This window comes from Manacus candei, unplaced genomic scaffold (assembly GCF_025592945.1).
Source record: "Manacus candei isolate 608988 ecotype Guabito, Panama unplaced genomic scaffold, ASM2559294v1 h1tg000020l, whole genome shotgun sequence".
Taxonomy (NCBI): Eukaryota; Metazoa; Chordata; class Aves; order Passeriformes; family Pipridae; genus Manacus; species Manacus candei.
The window spans coordinates 4,368,935-4,387,282 of record NW_026138068.1 but is presented as its reverse complement, the minus strand read 5'-3'; the positions used below and the strand labels follow the sequence as shown (position 1 = coordinate 4,387,282).

Sequence of the window (18,348 nt, the reverse complement as noted above, 5' to 3'; positions counted from 1 at the left end):
ATTGTTTGGTTCCCAACCAGCTGTTCTGCAGCTGTTTACAGTGCAGAGACCACAGTGATTTTAACTGAGAGGGTTTCCCAGAGCTCACCCCTATGCTGGGCAGGAGGTGGCAGGAGATGAAGGTGCCCTGCCTGCAGCCCCCTCCAAGGGGGGGGTGGGTGTGTGGGTGTTGTCTTTGTGTGCCAGGTGCTTCTCTGGGACACTGTGATAGGGTGGAGAAAGTGAAGGTTTATTTACCCCATCTGACTGCTTAAATTTTTTTTCTTGATTCTTCTCTGCCTGTGAAGTTTATAACTTTAACACAGGGCTCGGAAATAAACCGTGGGGGACATTAATGAATTGCAAGAGGGGAAACAGCAAATTCCCCTTTGGGTAAGAGTTTACCGTTCAAGCCTTGACCTTGTTAAAACTTGTTAACTCAATAAAAGTCTGAGTATTTAAAGACAAGTGACTTCTTCCTGCCTTGAGGGGCATAATTAAGCCATTCCACACCCCTTAAACCAGAATTGTGGGAGGAGGACTAAGGAGCTCCCTATCCTGCCTGTTTAAGTCAGTCAAAAACCCTCCACCTCTGGGTCTTCTCTGTCCTGCAAGGCAGCACTCCTGAGCTGTGTGGAGCTACTGCTGTGAGGCTCTGGAAGTGCTGGGAGAGTCTGGCAGTGATTGTATAGGAATGCTATTTCCCAACTGTTGAGAGGATGACATTGCTCCTTTTTCAGGGTAGGCAGTTCTTGCATCGGTTGAAATTGTGGTCAAGTGTTTTGTATTAAAGCAGACTGAATTTCCTGGGTAAAGCATGCAGCTGAGCTTCATGGAGCGTGGAGGCGGGGAGGAAGGTGAGGGGGGGTTATGTTCATCCATAAAAATTCCTGTTCAACTTTAAACTGGAGAGTTATCCCAAATACAGAAACTTTCTGTGTTTACAGTTTGAAGTGGCATGTTTGTGCCTGGTGAGTTGTAATTGGTACTCGCTGATGTGAATCCTTCTGGATTCAGAAGGTGGACAAATAAGGACCCTCCCATCCAACTAAGCCCCAGGAACATGTACACGCTGACCAGAATCAACTTTACACCTGGAGTGCTGTTACTGCCTCTTGGGTATTTTAAAAGAAGCTTTGGGCTTAATTTTTTATTTTTTCCCATGAACTCTTCACTTCTGTGCTGCTTTCTCCCTGTGAGAGTGTGTTTTCCAGTGTCTTTCCCACAGTAAGATTCTCTGTGAGGGCAGAGTCTGTGGAGAAGGTTGGGTGAAGTGTGAAGAGCAGGCAGGGGTGGCTTGGTTGGATCCATGTTCTCTGTGTGGGCTTGGGGGGGTGTGTTGTAGGGCTCCCACAGAGCAGCAGGCCATGTGCTGTGCCATCGTACAGAGACCTCACAGGCACCACAGCTATTTTTAGTGAAATCCGCCATTATTGGCTACTCTCATTAAAATACCAGAGCTGTTAAGGGTGGTTGTTTCATGAGCAGCTCAGCTGCCCAAGCAGAAGTGATGGAGATTTGGGGACGATAATCGTCTTAGTTATCCCTGTGTCAGCTTGATATCATGGGAAACTCATTGCTTCAGCAGGGACAATTTTGGATACCATGTCTTTTCTTTCTGTAGGTAACCAGCAATTAAATCTTACTTTAAATCTGAGGCCTTCATCAAGGTTACAAGCTCAGTGCGTAAAGGTGCTGGGAAGCATCCTTAAGTACCTCCCAGATGGACTCTGGAAAGATTATTATGCCATAATTTGTTTCTATAGCTCTACAAAAACAGTTTTTGACCTTGGGACTATGACTCTGCTGTTCCCTCCTCTAGCATTCCCAGTGCTCTTGTCCAGACTAGGCTGGTCCAAGTTCAATGACTCGGAGATAGAGCTGCTTTTTGCCCATGAGATGTGCTGCCCAGCAGAGGAGGATTGTTTTGTGTCAGATGTTTCCCTTGTGGTTTTCTTTGTTTCTATTACATGGCTGAAAGGTTGGAGGGTGAGGAACCATCTGAAACCTCGGCCCCAGGATAGGTGGGTGCAGGGGGACGGGAGGTACCTGCTTGTGCCTGCACAGCAGCAGCAGTGAATTGGGCCAGTGACTCATCTTGAGAAGAGCTTGATGTTGGCAGCTGAGGTGTTTTGGTTTTTTTGTTTGTTTGTTTTTTAAGTAGTTATTAAATATTATTAATAAATAGCTTTGAGTTCAGCAATTGCTAAACAGGTTGGACTGATAGCCTAGGGACTGGGCATTTTGCTGGCAAACAAGGCAAAACTCTCCCCTCTCTCCCATACAACAGGGCAGGGAGACCAGAATCTTCTGACCCTGTCTCACTGGCACTCAGGGCTTCTGCATGGAAGAGCAAACCATTCAAGATGTCTCATCTGTGTAGCATGGATTTCAGTCACCTTACAAGGACTCCTTCGAACTATTCCACAGGCTCCCAGAAGCCTGTAAATGACAGGCTGAAAACCATTGCTCTGAGCTCGGGGGAGACAAAGGATATGACCAGGCTGCAGCTTGAGAAGAGTCCTGATCAGCAAGGCAGGACTCCTGGTCTGCTGGGCTCTGACTGGCAGCTTTGGACAGCTTGTTGTCAGCAGGACTGAGCTTGGCAGGGAAGCACTGAAATCCCGTTTGCCCACTTGTGCGGGTTCAGTTATTAAACACATCAGGAATCCCCATCTGTTTTGTAAGACTGTCTGTAGAAACATAACCCAAAGCTTGGCTCCTGCAAAGTGCCGTTTGCCTTGGAGAGAAGCTGGAGAGAGCTGGAGCTGTGCAAGCTTTTCCTTCTTTTCAGGGTAAGACTCCCCTGTGGATGCAGAATGGTTTGGCTGCACTGGGCTGTGGTTTGTGTACGGGGTATTTGAGAAGGGGATGGAGGAGGAGGTGGAGGTGATGTTCTCTTGCCCCCCCTTCCCTCGCTGCCAATTGTCCGGCATTCTGAGAGGTGCTGGACATTGTATGCAAACGTTTGAGGGGTTTTTTTGTGCCTCTAGAGAGGCTTTGACTTTCTGTCTAGAAGCTATTAATTACCTGGACAAGGAAAGCAGAATGTACCCAATTAATGGCTCCTACCGCTTAGACCTGTCTCTCCGACTGATCTGCAGTGAACTAATGAGCAGCTCCTTTCACTGGGCCACCAGCAAGCCAGAACTTCTCATCAGTTTTCCTGGGGAGAAATGAAAGCAGCAGCAACGTGCAGGAACAAATAGCTAGAATTCAGTTATTAACCTGGGCTGAAAACTGACTCTATCTGCTAGTAATTACCTGGAGGATGTTAGGAGGAAGGCCTAGGGGAGGGTTCAGAGCTAGTATTTGACAGACCATCACAAGCAATTGAGGGAGCATTACTTCAGTTCCCATCTGGAGTCTGGGGTGCAGCGATGTGCTGGGTTATGTGTAGTGACTGCAGTGCAAACCCGGAGTGAAATGGGTTAGTTTAAAACAGCTCTGCTCCCAAATGACTCCCTCCTTTAGTGATATTTTATGGCACAGCTGCATAGCATCTCATATATTTTTGAGTACCTTGGTTTACAGGTCATTTAATTTATTTGCAGGCTTCGTTTCGGATCCCTAGGGTAATTCGGTTCCTTTGCACGTGTCTTCCTAGGGAGGCATTAAATTGTGCAGTTTGTCACAATAGTTCAGCTTTTATGTTGGCAGTTGGTGCTCTTCAAAGATCCTCATGTGAAGTTTAGACTCCTGAATCATTAGAGGATCATGAAAGAAAAGGAATAATTTAGAAGGCAAAGATGTTTTGTCGTCTTTGAAATTGGGAACGTGCGAAAGGAGAAAATGTTTAGCGGTACAATCCACCTCAAAGAACTTATCTTAGGAACTCCAGAAAATGAACTTCCCTTCTTTATTCAGGATGTAAATAACTGAAAATGTCACTCCTGAGCTGAGTAATTTGTTCAACAAAAGGATCTGGAGGAGTGACTCCCCTCGCTTTCATGAACGTGCCCAAGACATCAGAGGACCTGTCTCTTTAGCAACGTGAACTGAAGGGTTTGAAAATCAAATGAGCAGTGTGTTCTGTACAAAATATATAAATAAATCTCGCAGGTGCTTTGTAACCTGCCTTGCATTTTAAAAGCCTTGTTTATCTGGATAGTCTGGGGTTTAGGTTGACTCCTGGGAGCTGCAAGTGGGCGCAGTGGTGATGTGTTGTTACAGTGACGGTTGTTAATGTGCTGTTTAATGTACTTGGGAGCGTGGCTGAAATAGCCACACGGTTACTGTACCATTATTGCACAATGGCAAGGAATTGCGTGCTTTTTTCTTGATTCAAGGCTGTTGGTGTGTGTTTATTCAACTGAGATTAGAACTGCGTAACAGTCACAGTATTTAAGCCCATGTTTAATGTAAGAGGGAGTAGCTAAGTAAGGAAGGATGTTGTACAGTGTTTGCAGGGAAGAGGCAGGAGAGAAATGGGGTCTGGGAGTGGGAAGAGAAGGAACTTTGCCCTGGAACAGGCTGTCTACTCGTGCCCCATGGTTAAAATTGCCTGGATCCCATCCCTGGTGGATGTGGCAGTGCAGGGTGAATATTGCAGCATTGTAGGCTGGAGGAGAGCTTACTTTGTTCCTTTGCACAGCCCATCTTGCCCCAACAGATGTGTTTTTTAGTTTCAGCTCCTACATTTCTGTATCTGGAGCTTTGGGCTGGGCTTCCATCACAAAATGGGGCATTTTCAGTGTTTTTTCCATCCCTGGGGTTTTACCAGTCACTTCTGTTGGTTTGCTTTTGCTGTCCTGCACTGGTTTTCTTATCTGTCTCCTTTTTTGACTGCTTAATCTGCGCTCTGGCCATCTGACTGTCACTCCTTTCCTTTCCTCCCTCAGTCCCCTGCCCTGTTTCCCTTTGCAGTCCCAGTGCCCGAGTGGTTTCATGTTTAGTTTTTTTTTTTAATTTGCTCTCTGGGCGTTTCCATTTGTCTTTGCAGATCATCTTCAACAAAGGCCTCGCATGGTCTAATTTGTTTTCTATTTCCAGCCCAGACTTAAAATAACTCCTTTGTTCCATGAATGGCCCGTGCATGGATCCAAATCCCACCTCCCCTTTTTCTTTTCGTGTGGGTTTCTGTTTCACTGTTCCTTGTCACTATCTTTAATTATTTGAAGTGTCCCTTTTGGGCATTTAGGCTGCAGCTGCCAGTCAGTAGCAGTGGGTTGCGTGTGGCCGTGTGCGTGCCGGCTCTCTCCACTTCCCAGCAGAGCAGCATGGGAATGGGTTTGCAGGGCCATGGGTGCCCTGGCACAGGGACCAACGATGCTGTTGCATAACAAGAGCAGCTCCCTGCTGACAAACTCGCTGTCCAAAGAGCCACGGGTTGTCTGCGTGGTTTTGCAGTCTCAACTGCGAAATCAGGAGGTGCTTACTTTTTAAAAAATTGATTAGAAGGGGAAAATGCAATAATGGGAGTAGGGAAATTAGAGGAAAAGAAGCATGTTGTGGCAGGATTTGAAAAGCAGAGACTCAGACGTTGGTGCTGACCTGAGGCTGGAGCTGTGGCCAGGCCGGCACTTGGTGTGTGGCTCGTGCATTTTAATAAGACAATGTCCCTGCAACTGGGGAGTGATGGCTGAGTGCTCCTGCAAAGAGAAATGGGTCAGTCTTGTTCATTTAAGCACATACATGTCCCTCTGGGAGCCATCACAAGGTCACTTGCAGCCCCTTTGCCGAGGGCTGAGATGTACTTAAAGTGTGTGAAATCCACTGCAAGTGCTCCCCTGACAAGGGGTGTCTGTGGTGGGGCGGGTGTGCAGATGTCTCATCTGCTCCCAGGGAACCACGTTCTCCTACTGAGGTTTGGGGTCTGAGTGAGGGTTTTCAGGGGCAGGAATCACAGTGCACAGTCAGCATGTCCTTTCCAGAAGCACCAGGCCAGTGTCGCGCTGCTGCTGAAAGCAGCCGATCTGGCAAACCTGCCTTTCGAAACACAACCAGGAGTGGGGCTGACAAAACCCAACCCTCTGACCTTGCTCCGCGCCGCTGCGGTGCCAAGATCTGTACACGAATGCCGGCAAAGGTTATCTCGGGGCAGAGCTAAACGTGGGTCCTGTGCCGAAAATAGCTTGGAAAGATGGAAAAGGAGAAATGCAAGTGGCAAATCCTGCTTTGTGGCTTTGGGCAGCGATAGGAACAGGGCAGTGAAGTCGTCTTTCATCAGGGATAGGAACCGGTTCTGCGTGGAGCTGTACCATGGTGGGAGAGCTGATGCGGCCTGGAGGTTTCCAGCTATGAGACAGCAAACCAGGATGAGAGACTTCAGCTCTTGAGCTTCTGCCATCCCCTCCATAGCCTTAGGGACCGGTTGTACCTTCGTACAAGGGTAACACCCTGCTCTGAGCAGCTCTGTCACGGTGCTGCAGGCCCCTTCTTCCCCCAGATCTGCTGCCGTAATTGCTTGTGTGTCCACACCGTCGGTCAGGCAAGGAAAAAATCTAGTTCAAGTCATCTGGACAAAAGAGAAGAGGGAGGAGGGCTGCTGCCAGCATGTCAGCTGGGGAATGGGTCCTGCTGCTGGAGGGACACCTCAGGAACTGCAGGGTCTGACCATCACGTGCAGGGTGCTACCAGCCTGGCTTGGCTTTTGTAGTCCTCCAAAGCAAGAAAAATGCTTTAGGATCACATGCAGGTACATGCCTCGACCCTTGGGGTTGAAATAACTTCTGCTCTATGCCGTGGTGCTCAGGATGTGCCTGATCTTTCCTGTTGACCCTGTGCTGCAATGTTAGTGTAAAACCTCTGTGCTCTGCTGTGATTACCGTGGATTCCTGGGCTGCAGACACTGACATAGTCATCTTTGTTATTCTGAATAGAGCCCTAAAATTATGGCAGGTGGCCTGCTTTCCTCTTGAAAGGACTTAATAGATACAGTACATACAAATATTTGTGTATAATGTCAACTGTCTTCCAAGAAAATTTCATGCACATATTGATTAGACATATCCATTAACGTTACGTTGTGGTGTATTTCTCAGGAGCGTCTCTCTACTCATTTTCATTGCATCTTAATTGTTTTTGCTTCCACTCGTCCTTTAAAGCAAGGCTGGGTAAATCTCTTAGCTACTTTTCAGGTCTGTTTTTGATCTAGAGCTGTACAGCACATCAGTGGGACGGTGGCTGACGGGCAGTACGCTCTTCTGTGCCACACACAAGTGGGTGCTGGTTTTTTTAAGCATCATGGTTGGTTGGACTCTTGGATTTGGATGTTATAGCTCGGTATTAATTAAGCATTATTAACAAAAGTCTCCCTAATTTTTATTTCAAACTACCCGAGTTTACTGGAGGATATATACCTTTTATTTCTTGTTTGAGGAGGAAAATTGTCATGTATTTAGCATTTGATTAAAGACAACTTTGTTGTTTTTTCCAAAAACTGCATCATTTAATGTAATTAAACATGGGCTTTGTTGTCAATACGCTTCAGTTAAATGCACTGGTGAGTGCCAGCAGCATTTTTCTTATTTGTCTTGTCTGCATGGTGTGGTGGTAGTAGTCGTTGCCTTTTAATAAGGTCTTTTGCAGTCATTTTGTGGGCTGCCTCCTAACGTCTTCTATAGACCATCCATGATCCGTAGACCACAAGTTGAGTAACATTACTATGGACTTAAGAAACAAAATATTCTGTTAACCTTATTTCAGCATGTCCTTGCTTTAAAAAAAATAAAGTGTATTTTGAACTTGAGCCATGTGTTTTCATTGGGATCTTTATACCTCTTCAGAGCACGGATGAACCGGTATTTTCTGTGAGCTGGGAGTGTCTTGTTGTTCTCACCTATTCAGACAGATGAACTAAGGCACAGGGTAATTACAGCAACTGGCCCACGTTTGTACTGTGTCAGCAAAGCCAGGGACCTCGCCTGGGAATCCTGCTCTCCCTGAGGAGTCCGGAGCTGATTGGGAGGGTTGGCTCTAACTTTGAAGAGCAACAAGTATGTTCAATGAAGTTAATTAAAATTTTTGCAACTGGATTTAATTGCAAACTCTTATTTTAGACCTGTGGTGTTTTAGCAGGGTCCTGACTGTATCAGCGCGTGCTTCGCCGTGGTCGGGAGCTGCGCCGAAGGCCCGGCACGGAGCTGTGCAGCTCTGTGTCCAGGTGCTGTTGGCTGGGAATCCGTAGATGACTGCAGAGTGTTGTGGACTTGTCCGTGCCCGTCTCTTGGTCTGGATGTGAATGTGCTTGGCCCAGTGCTGTGCACCCCATTAGCACGGGCTGTGCCCGAGCTGGGGATGCTGCTGGGAGCTGGCAGGCACTGGGATAGCCGGGCGTGCGGGCAGAGCTCCTTGTCGTGTGGGCCAGCCTGCAGCAACTTGCAGTGGCTTGTAGTCTCCTTTCATGGTGTGAATTGGGAGAACAGGTGATGGGAAAACAATTTTAGACAGTAAATGGCACATGAAGAGGAAAAAAAGGGAAGCAAGGTGGTGGCAGGGGGAGGATGGGGGTAGTTTTCAGCAGCGGGGCAAAATCCTGAGAGTCTCCCAACAGGTGGAAATAAATGGGTTTAGGAGGTTCCGTGGTCTCTTGCCTCGTCTGCAGATTCATGTTGTAGGCCTGATTCTGGGTTTGCTTGTAATCTCCAGCTTTCTCCTGTTCCTAATCAGAGACCATAAATCTCTTCATACCTAGTGCTGTAATGGCTAACACAGGTCTGTGGGTAAAACAGTCTCGGATGGAGACTCCAACTGGGGGGGGAATACTTTTCCTGTGAGACAATGTCTGTTCCTCATCAAAATCAGTTGAGAAAAGTAGGAACCAAACAGTTTGATTTTCAAGATTTAAAGAGCCTGGCTGCACTCTCTCTCTTATTTCCATTAATCTGCTTCTATTGTTTGTGTTCCTCTCTTAAAAATAATTATTAAAGGGTTGGGGAGGAGAAGGCACCCCAGTGTCTTCTACTGGGAATAGGTGGCCAAGCAGTGTCCCAGCTGCACCCAGCTCTGAAGTGGCACCAGTACATCCCCAGCACAATGTTGTGCTCCTACTTTACTCCCCAGTGGCAGCACCCACAGCCTTGTTGCCAGCTGGTCATGGACCCTCCTCCCTGGAGCAGTGCTGGGATGGGCATATGGAGTGTAAAAATGGGATCTGAGGTGATGGCATTTCTGGAGCTGCCCCAGTGCTTTGATGGCCTCATTTGGCTCCGGGCCACAGTCCTTCTGTGGTGGAAACATCCAGGGCCTCGGGCTTGCACTGAGATCTTGCTGGTGACCTGCTGTTTGCAGGTGTGGAAATGCCTGGGCAGTGCTTCTTTGCCTGTTTGCAAGCACTCTTGTTTTTCCAGGGCTTCTAATAAGAAGCCTTAAGGGAGACAGAGGTGGTTTACTGCCCTTGTTAAGGAAAAATCCCTTTTGTGTTCTTTCTATTGTGTGATTAGTGCAGGGCATGGCTCACAGACACTGTGACTCGGTGCAGGATGGTTTTGTTGGCCCCTGTAAGTTCATCCTGTGTCTGTAGCCCTCTAGCAGACAGTTAACTTTGTTTTGGTTGCACAGACAGAGGCAAAAAAGCTTTTGAACTGTTTTAGAGCTTGATACCATGTGGCTTTGCACATGGTGCTGAGTTTTAAGCATAACTTCTGATCTGAAGAGTTTAAAAAAAGAAAAACCATCCTATTTCTTTTACTGTAGTCAGCTGGCTTGGTGTGGTCAGGTCTACCTGCTGAGCTTCCAGGGAAACCTTGGCTTGTTGAAAGCTGCCAAGGAATCTGGGCCCCCAGCTGGAAGTGTGTGTGTGTCTCTGTGAGAGAGTGTGTGTGTGTGTGTGTGTGTGTCTGTGTGTGTGTTTATATTTACATGTGCTAATTAACTCGTAGGTGGCTGCAAGCCAAAATGTCCGAGTTGGAATCCGTTATTAGGAAAGTACCTTAAATTACTGCAGATCCCAGCGAGCTTTTGGAGCCCTTGAGAGCCCCGTGCACGTGTCCTTGGCAGCTGCAGGGAGGGTTTGCCCCTTGAGAAACACACGGGCTGTAGGAGGGCTGAGAAGGTGCTTGTGTCTCCTGGGAGGGTGCTGGTGTGTCCCTGGAGGGTGAGCAGAGAGGGTTTTGAACCACGTGCTCCTGGCACAGCCCCCAGCTTTGGGTGGGAATTGGTGATTAAAATCCCATCCAGTCGGAAGCGTGAGGGGAAGTGGGACAGTCATACTGGAAGTATAAATACGTGTCTTCTGGGTGCCTCTGAATTCCCCCACTTACTCAGGGGCTTTCCTGCCCAAGGTGGATTGCACTGAGCACGCCAGGCTCTTGCATGGGGAGGCTTTCTTATCTGGGATGAGAGTCAGGCTGCTCCCAGGCCACCGGTGCTTCCCTGGGGTGGCAGGTAAGGTGCCCCAGGGCTCGGCAGGGATGTGTGGGTGCAGGGCTGGGGGGAATCCCAGCTCCTGTGCATGGAGTGAGCCAAAAGCAGGAAAGACATGGCTGTCTCTCTGCTCCATACCTTGAGAGCTAAACCTTGCTGTGTGTTTTTCCACACATCACTTGGCAAAATACCTATTTCCAAAGAGTTCCACCTGACGCTCAGCAGGAGCATGGCAATGTCTTTGTGTGTCTGTCATCCTTAGACTTCATGGGGATTTGCTGAAAAATATGATTTTCGTAAAATTTGACCTCTGGATGAGGGAGCCTCCCTAGGCTGCTTTCCTCTGGCTGCTCATCGTGCCTGGGCTGCCGGGAGCCGTTGCCTTGGTTTGGTTTTATTTGTGGCTGTGATCGATGCGTCAGTGCCGGCAAACCAGCGAGGCAGCCCTGTGCCTGCCTGCAGCAGATAGCGAGGGGTTTATCAGCACGGGCTGATCTGTGGTCTCACAGGAGGAGAAAAAATTAGAAAAAGAAAAACTTCCTCTTTTTTTTTTTTTTTCTTCCCCCCCCTTTCCCACCCCTTTTTGGTTTTCGTGCACGCCAACCGCTGTTTCAGTTGAAGTTGCGTTGGCTGGGACTGGCTGTGCTCCCCATGCTTAGAGACCATGAGCGTGGGGAGAGGCTGCTGGGAACTTGTGGCGTTGGAAACTTCCTCTGCTGCTCCTGATGTGCTGATGGAAGATTTTGATGCTGCCAAAAAACCTTGCACAAGTCTATATGTAACGTGCACCTGCACCGAGCAGGAGATGAGCGAGTGTGCGCAGCATTGGGTGGGATGGAGGATGGATCCCAGGGAGCTGAGGCTCTCCCTGCTTAGGATCAGTCCTTGTAGCATCTCCTGAGCTCAGGCAGCAGCGGGAATTTATGGTTTGTATAACTAACCAATAATATGTGAATAATAGTTAATGCACCTCAAGCTGGCAGCAATGAAATGCAGCATTTAGACCTTTGCTACTTTTTCATTGTAATCCATACAAAAACCAGGAGGCTTAAAATCCTCACTGAGCAAACTATATGAAGTATCTATAAAAATCAGTAGCTTGTAAATCTCCCCTTGGGCCAAGGAGTATCTTCTGACTTTGTTGGTTTCCCTGATTATGTTGCAGCTGCAATAGGAATTGCAACAGGTGGTACAGGAGAAAAAGCATGGGTGGCAGGGGCGTTTGTGAAAATACCCTCAGGGCTGTGGTGTCTTCTCAGACTCTTGGTCTTGATCAGAAGGGGCTGATCAGGTGGCTCTGGATGTGTGACGTGCTTTAGTCCTGGTTTTTAGTTTAGCCTCTTGGATGGATATGGCTGTAGGGGAGGTCAGTGCCTGGTGTCCCTCCTGGCATAGATCAGGGCTTACCTCAGGGGGCTTTGAAAGTGGCCACAGCTTGGAAAGGAGGGCACTGACATGTGAGAGTGTGGATGTGGAAAGGGATGGGCTAGGGAGGGACCTTGTGTTGAAATGCCAGAACTCTAGATTGTGTCTTTGGAAACTAAGTTGTCCTGCAGAAAATACCCATCTCCAAGAGACTTGGAGACACAGATCAACAGGACCCAAATAAATTGCTGGCATTTTGCTGGCCTAGTCCTGCTGGTGCTGAGGGAAGGCTTTCCAGGGAAATTGGGTGGGATGGATTTGGGAAAATCTTTTATTTGGACTTCCCTGTGATAGAAGTAATCTACAGCAAAAACTTGGCAGTGGCGTTTGCCAAGCGGAAGACGAGGCTGCCGGGGAATTGCGAGGGCAGTGAGGTTTTGGTGATCGCCCAAGGCCTGATGTTCGGTTGTCACATGGGACTGTGGTTGACTGAATTTTAACCTGCTGCTTTCCTGTTCCCTTCCAGCTATTGCGTGACGTGGAGAGCACACACATGATGAAGAGGAGCTCTTGGCTCTCCTAATCCTTTCGTCGGCGATTTGGAAGCAGCGACCGCCGTGCCTGCTCTTCCAACATGTCTGGATCGACGCAGCCCGTGACGCAGAGCTGGCGCGCTGCCGAGCCGCGCTACCCCCCGCACGCCATGTCCTACCCGGTTCAGATTGCCCGGCCACACGCGGTAAGGCAAAGCCTTCCCTTCCCTTCCCTTCCCTACCCACGTGCGGGGTGGGAGCCGCCGGCGTGTCCCCACTGCTGGGCAGCGGTTCAGCCGCGCCGCTCTCGGATGTGGCTGTTACGCAGAAATCAGACCGTTTCCGTGCCTGTGGTACAGGATTTCATCGTTCCTCTCTCGTGGGATCCTCTTTTGTTTCTCCATATGGCGCTTTCAGTTTTTCTCTCCCTTTCCAGCCTTTTGCTGGCACTTGCCATGGCAGTGCTCGTGGGCTCTGGCTCATCATTTCTGAGCACCTCTGTCCATTTGTCCTCCTGGCAGGACCACCCTTGGTTGGGTGCAGTATCCAGCTTGGGGGGAAAGGGGAAGGTTGATCATTTGTGTGGAGCAGGAGCGCGTAGCCTCCAAGCCTCTTCTGCATGACCTTTCCTTGGCCCTGAATCAAAAGGAATGACCATCCTCTCCTGCATATGGGCTCACTGCTTCCCTGCGAGCCCAGTCCTCGCTCCTCACACCCATGGGAGAGCTTTTCTGGTTCTCAGACAAACTGTTGGGAGTGAACCTGCCATCTGTTCAGGAGACCTGCCTCTCTTCATGTGGCACTCCTGTGGAGCAAGAAAATAACTGAGATGCTGAGCTTTCCATTTTATCCTTCCACAGTTTTTTTTCCCCCTCTTACATTGACCCCTATTCTTTTCTCCTCTTGGATCAGGGCATAAGCTGGTGATGATTTTTTTTTTTTTTGGCTGTACCAGAACTTGCAGAGGTTGATTCACCTGGATCCAGCCTCTCCTTTCTGTGCCATGTCACTCACATCTGTGCTTGCTCATGGGTGAATGTTTTAGGTTTAAGCCCTTAACAGAAAAAACTGTCCTTAGTGGAACAGCTTTAGTCAACTCAGGCTGCTTAAAGGAATCTTATTAGGTGCTGGAGTGTGGCTCACACTTGCAAGGCTCTTCAGAGCCGCTTCTTGGTGGGTCACAGCAAGGTGGCCACAGCCAGGAAGGTGGCTGTAACACAAGTCAGCGAGGAGACTCTGTCTGGGAGTTACCTTTGACAGTGACAGCTACTGAATGGTCAGGTTCGGTCTGTGCTGGTTTCAGTGTTTGACTTCAGAGCCTGGAAACCCATGAAGTGTCAGTGAAGGGGTGAAATTCCCTCATTTGCCCTCTTTGCCTGGCCTCAGCAGAGTGGCACAGGGAGCAGAGCTAGAGTTTGGAAAGGCTTTGAAATAGAAACGTTAAGGAGGGCGCGGGACGAGCTCTTGGCTGTGTTTGCTGGCTCATCTACATCGCTCGGGGCCTGCGTGCTGCTGCACAAAGAAGCTTTTCATCCCGGCTATGAGACACGCTGACCTGGTTCGATTTATGGGAGTTTTGCTTCCATCGGTGCGAGCGTGTTTGTTTGGGGGGTGGAACAGAACCAAGAGCATTTGTCTCAGAAAGAAAATCCCAGTTCTCTTTCTATCAGAAACCGGAGCTGGAGGAGGATGTGACCAGGTGAGCATGATCTGCAGTTGTTGCAAAACTGTGGTTTATAAACAAACCAAAGGAACCTCAATCTGCAGTGTGGAGACTGATTTTAAAAGAGTGCTAAAGGCTCCTGCCCTTGGGGTGCTGAGCCCTTTTCTCCTGCAAATCCCAACTTCTTCCCCTTAGTGCTGCCAACAGCAGGATGAGCTGAGCGGGGCAGTTGTTCACAGTGGGCCGGAGCTGGGGGTTCCTCCAGCCTGCCCTGCTCCCCGGCTGCAGTGAACACTGGTTTTGTTCTATTGTATTAATGTTGGAAGAAGTTGCTGGCGTTTGCTTCTAGAAGCTATTTTTACAGCCACATGTAATCACCCGAAGTTATGTGTTACCTTTTGGGTGTCTGGATGCAGGAGAGGTGCGAGCTGAGATTTTTTTGGATGGAAAGCCAAAAGGCTCCTCTCAGCAGAAGCGTGACAGCCCCACACAAACCAACACACCTTGCCTCTCCTGGGAGGGTAGGCGGAGTGTTTCTGGAAGCGTGTCCCTGCATGATCTGCCCCGCCGCTCTCAGCTGTTTGCAAACACGTGTCTCTGGCTCGGTGGCGCCATGAGCTGGAACCTGGCCATGGCTCTGGGGCTGGAGCTGATCTCTGGTGGGATTGCTTGGGAGAGGAGAGCCCAGTTCCTTTGAAGTTGCTGTGCTGTTTAATATTAAAAGTCAGCGGTATTTGCTTGCATGTCTTGGCCAGGTCAGTTTTGTCATGGGGTGTGTTTGCACAGTGAGAGCTTGTTTGGAAGAAAGCAAGAGAGGCCAAAACCAACCCGACACTAACATGTCTTGCATCTAATTAAATTTTGGTTCTGGTTTGTTGCGTTCCAAGACATCCTTTCCTGAGAACTGGGAATTCGTCAGCTCAGGGATCCTTATCCTGGTGGTGGAAACGCCCTGGGTCACCTCCTGGGCACGTGTGCAGGGCTGAGCACAGCAGGGCTGTAAATGCTATTATAATATAAATAAATAATCACAGTCCAACTGTGACGGTCGCACCCAGGGAAATGCGGCGCGGCAGGAATGCTGAGCTCAGAAATGAGCCGTGACATTATTTTAGGCTCGGAGACACTTTATGAAAAGTGATTTAAAGGATTGCAGCTGTTTGATTTCACAGATGAGGCAAGTGAGAGGGGATGTCGTGAAGGGGCAGCAGGCAGTGGAAGCAAGCTTGGGCATTTTTCTTCTCCCATCACAGAAAACCCAAGGGGATATCCAATAAAAAGAGGAAAAATACGTATTTCAAGTGAACAAACAAGAATATGCTTTGTACATATGGGCATCTCCTCCCAGCAGCAGGTTCCATGAGTTACTGCTGAGTTTGGAGCTGGCAGAGAAGATCGAGTACCGGTTGAGTGAGGATGTTTGTTGGCTGGTTTCACTCTTGAGTGCCAGCTTTGGGCAGGGCTGTGAACCTATGGGTCTGACCCAGACTGAGCTCTGGGGGATGATGCAGCAGACAGGCTCTTCCACAGGGTAAGCAAGTCCCCAGCCATATTCAGGTGTACTCCTCCTCTTCCTTCTCACTGAGAGACATCTGGTCCCAACAGCTGTCAGGGAGGCTGGATGTGAAAGTGGTGCAATATTTTATAATGACCCTGGATTTATTCTGTCCTATTAGAAAATGACTTGCAAAAAGTGTTGACAAGTGAGCGTGCTTTTAAAGGGAAGCTTGGTGAAAAGGTTCTGGTTTGTTTGACTTTCTTGAGGTAAAACTAAAATCACCAATAATCAGCAGTTTCTTCTTAAGGGCACTGAGTGGTTCTTGGCCAAACTGCAGGGAAAACATTTCTGTTTTCCATATTCATTAGCTATAATGTTGGTGTGCGTAGTTGACTTCTGTCATGTTCAGCTTGGAAACAGAGGAATTGTTTGAATGCTCCGTGACCTTTAGCTAAAGGTGAAAAAACACATTACTTACGCTCTTAACCTTCTAATGTATCCGAAGTTCATGCTCTCTCAAAGGAAAGTTTTGCATGAAGGATATTCATTTTCAGGCAACCTGCAGATATTTTCTGTAAACAGATCAATTTTCCTGTGTAGTGCATGTCCCCTTTTCCTTTTAAAGCTTCCTTGTGATCAATATTCCCTGGGAACAGAAGGGTTCCCTTCTCTTCCTTCCATGTGAATCCAGTTTCTTGCTGTGCCCTCCTTACCAGTCATCCTGCTCCTGTTAGAGCCCTGACATTTCTGGGCAGGAATGACATGGTTTCAGATGCAGGATGGGCTTTTCAGGAGGGTGGTATCAGCTGCAGGAGATGGTGAGGGTCAGGGCGCACGAAGTGTCCTCATGCTGCAACCTTTGTGACAAAATAGCTTCAGCTTTTAGGGTGCTTTAAGTGTTTTATCTACTAGAGATGCTAAACAGGTTTGGGGATTGGTATGATGGGGGTGTGTGCACATTCATATGAAAGTGGTGCTCCATTGTCACATGAATCACCATCATAAGCACTTTTCCCTCCCTACAAAACAAGAGGTGCTTGGTTTGCCTCCTTCCTGCTGTTTGCCCCCATTCCCAGCACATGGCTTCAGCTGGGATGGAAAGGTGAACTTAAGCCCCCCTCAGCTGCTCTGCTGCAGCTTTGAGACCTTTGTGCTTTCCCCATGCCACCTCTCCTCCCTGGGAACAGCTCAGTAGTTCCTTCATTAAGCTCCCCATTTGCAAAACAGCCCTTGTGCAGGAGTGTCCCGGCCGATCACTCGTTTGGTTTGGCCCTTGATAAATAACTTCCTTGTCTGTCTGAACCAGAGACAAGAGGTTGGTGCAAACTTGCGTGTTGATTTGGTGTCCCAGCCAAAAGGTGGCCTGGGGGGAATCGAGTGCCTTCCCTGCCCAGACTCCTCCTCTCATCAGTTTGAGCAGGGCGAGCGAAACCCAGTGTCCTGCCGCGGAAGGTGCTGTCAGGAGACACAAGCTCTGGGGATGGCAGGAGCTCGCTGCTCTCCACAGTGACATGGTCAGTGTGGCACAGCAATGCCAGGTAAGCCTGCAGAGGGGCAGTGTATTTTGCATTACTGCTGCTGTGTTGGTTTTCCTTGGAATAGTTACTCACGCTATTATCTCCTGGGAGCAAAATGCCAGTCTGTGTCGGGACTCCAGGAGCTTGCAGAACAGAAGTGCAAGGAACAGGCTCCTGCTACCAGCTGAGTGAGGGGCATCCTGAATTCTGCCTGCGGGGCTCCAGCTAATGTTCTAAGGAATGAGTTGAAAATAAAAGACATATCTTTGAAATACTGACTCTGATCAGGTGTGTCACGAGAACTCAGCGCAGTCTCTCTTGAGTACCTTTGCAGTGACGGGTTGCATTAGCTCTTAGCAGCTTGGTGGTGGATTTGGGAAAATTGGCTTTCTGCTGTGGGACTGGGAGAGCACAGAGGTGAAGGAACAGGACACCTAATTCCCTGCCCTAGGGTCTCCCTCCTATTGCCAGGAAGGAGGAGTCGGCTTACAGCAGTTTGTATTTAAAGCTCATTTTTCCTAAGACACAGCCTTTATCCAAAACACTTCTTTTGCTTCAAGCTACTGTAAACTTCTGTGGTTGCTCCCTAATCCACTTTTTGGACATGATTTGATGCAGAAGGTGATGCTTTGCTTTTGTTTGATCTCAAGATTGTAAATCTACAGGGGAAGAAAGAACTTTTGCTGGGTATGTGGTTTGGCAAAGGTGGAGACCCACTAAAGCCACTTTTGGAGCAATTCCTGCACTCCAGGCCTGACTCTGATCCTGCTGCCCACCAGCCCCTGGAGACACCTTCTGCAAGACTAGGGACTTGGTGGTTGTCATTGTGACAGCATTTATTCAAAATACTGAACAAGTAAAGGATTTGCTATGGAGGTGTAAGGAGCAGTAGGAGAGAGCTAAATAAGGGATGTGGAAAGATGACCTGCAGAGAGGTGTTGTATGGGAGCAAGTGTGGTAGGAGATGGTGGGGGACTGCACTGCAAAAGAGATGTGACGATGAACAAAGTGACTTGGTGCTTTTAGGGTGGAAAGTTTGGGTTTGTTGTATGAAGGGAGCTGCTGCTCACCCTGAATGGATGTTCATGGCATCAGGAAGCAGAGCACCAGGGGATGGAGGAAGGGCAGACGGGTCATTCCGGGCTCAAAGGCGCCTGGATGCGACTGGGACAAAAGTCTTGTGATGGAGAGAGGCTCAAAAGCAGCTCTGTTATGGATGTGCTGCTGCTCTGCGGGCACCTCTGGCTGCTGGGGAGAGGGCTGGCGGCTGGCTCCAGCACCCGGCACCGGTCAGATGACTGGGGAGCCACAACAGCTGAGAGCTGCCCTCACCGAGACGTGACTTCTCCATGAATGGCACATTCAGACGGGACAGCCAAGTGCCACTGACAGCCCTGGTTTGCTGGAGAGGCGGGGAGCGGGCATGGGGAAGGATGCAGTGCTGTGCAGCTGGTGCAGACACTAACGGGGCTGGCAGCAGCCCTGGCC

At 48.9% G+C, this 18,348-nt stretch overlaps 1 protein-coding gene across 12 annotated transcripts in view; it reads left to right on the top strand.

Moving 5' to 3' along the window:
- The window catches only part of NCOR2 (nuclear receptor corepressor 2), a 238,542-nt gene that overhangs the window by 60,755 nt on the left and 159,439 nt on the right, over nt 1-18,348 (top strand). For all 12 annotated transcript variants that reach the window (XM_051785667.1, XM_051785666.1, XM_051785665.1 and 9 more), the window contains one exon: nt 12,176-12,388. In XM_051785667.1, coding sequence (XP_051641627.1) covers nt 12,284-12,388 — 105 coding nt within the window. In that variant the 5' untranslated portion in view covers nt 12,176-12,283. Of the gene's footprint in view, nt 1-12,175; nt 12,389-18,348 lie in introns of those variants that run through there.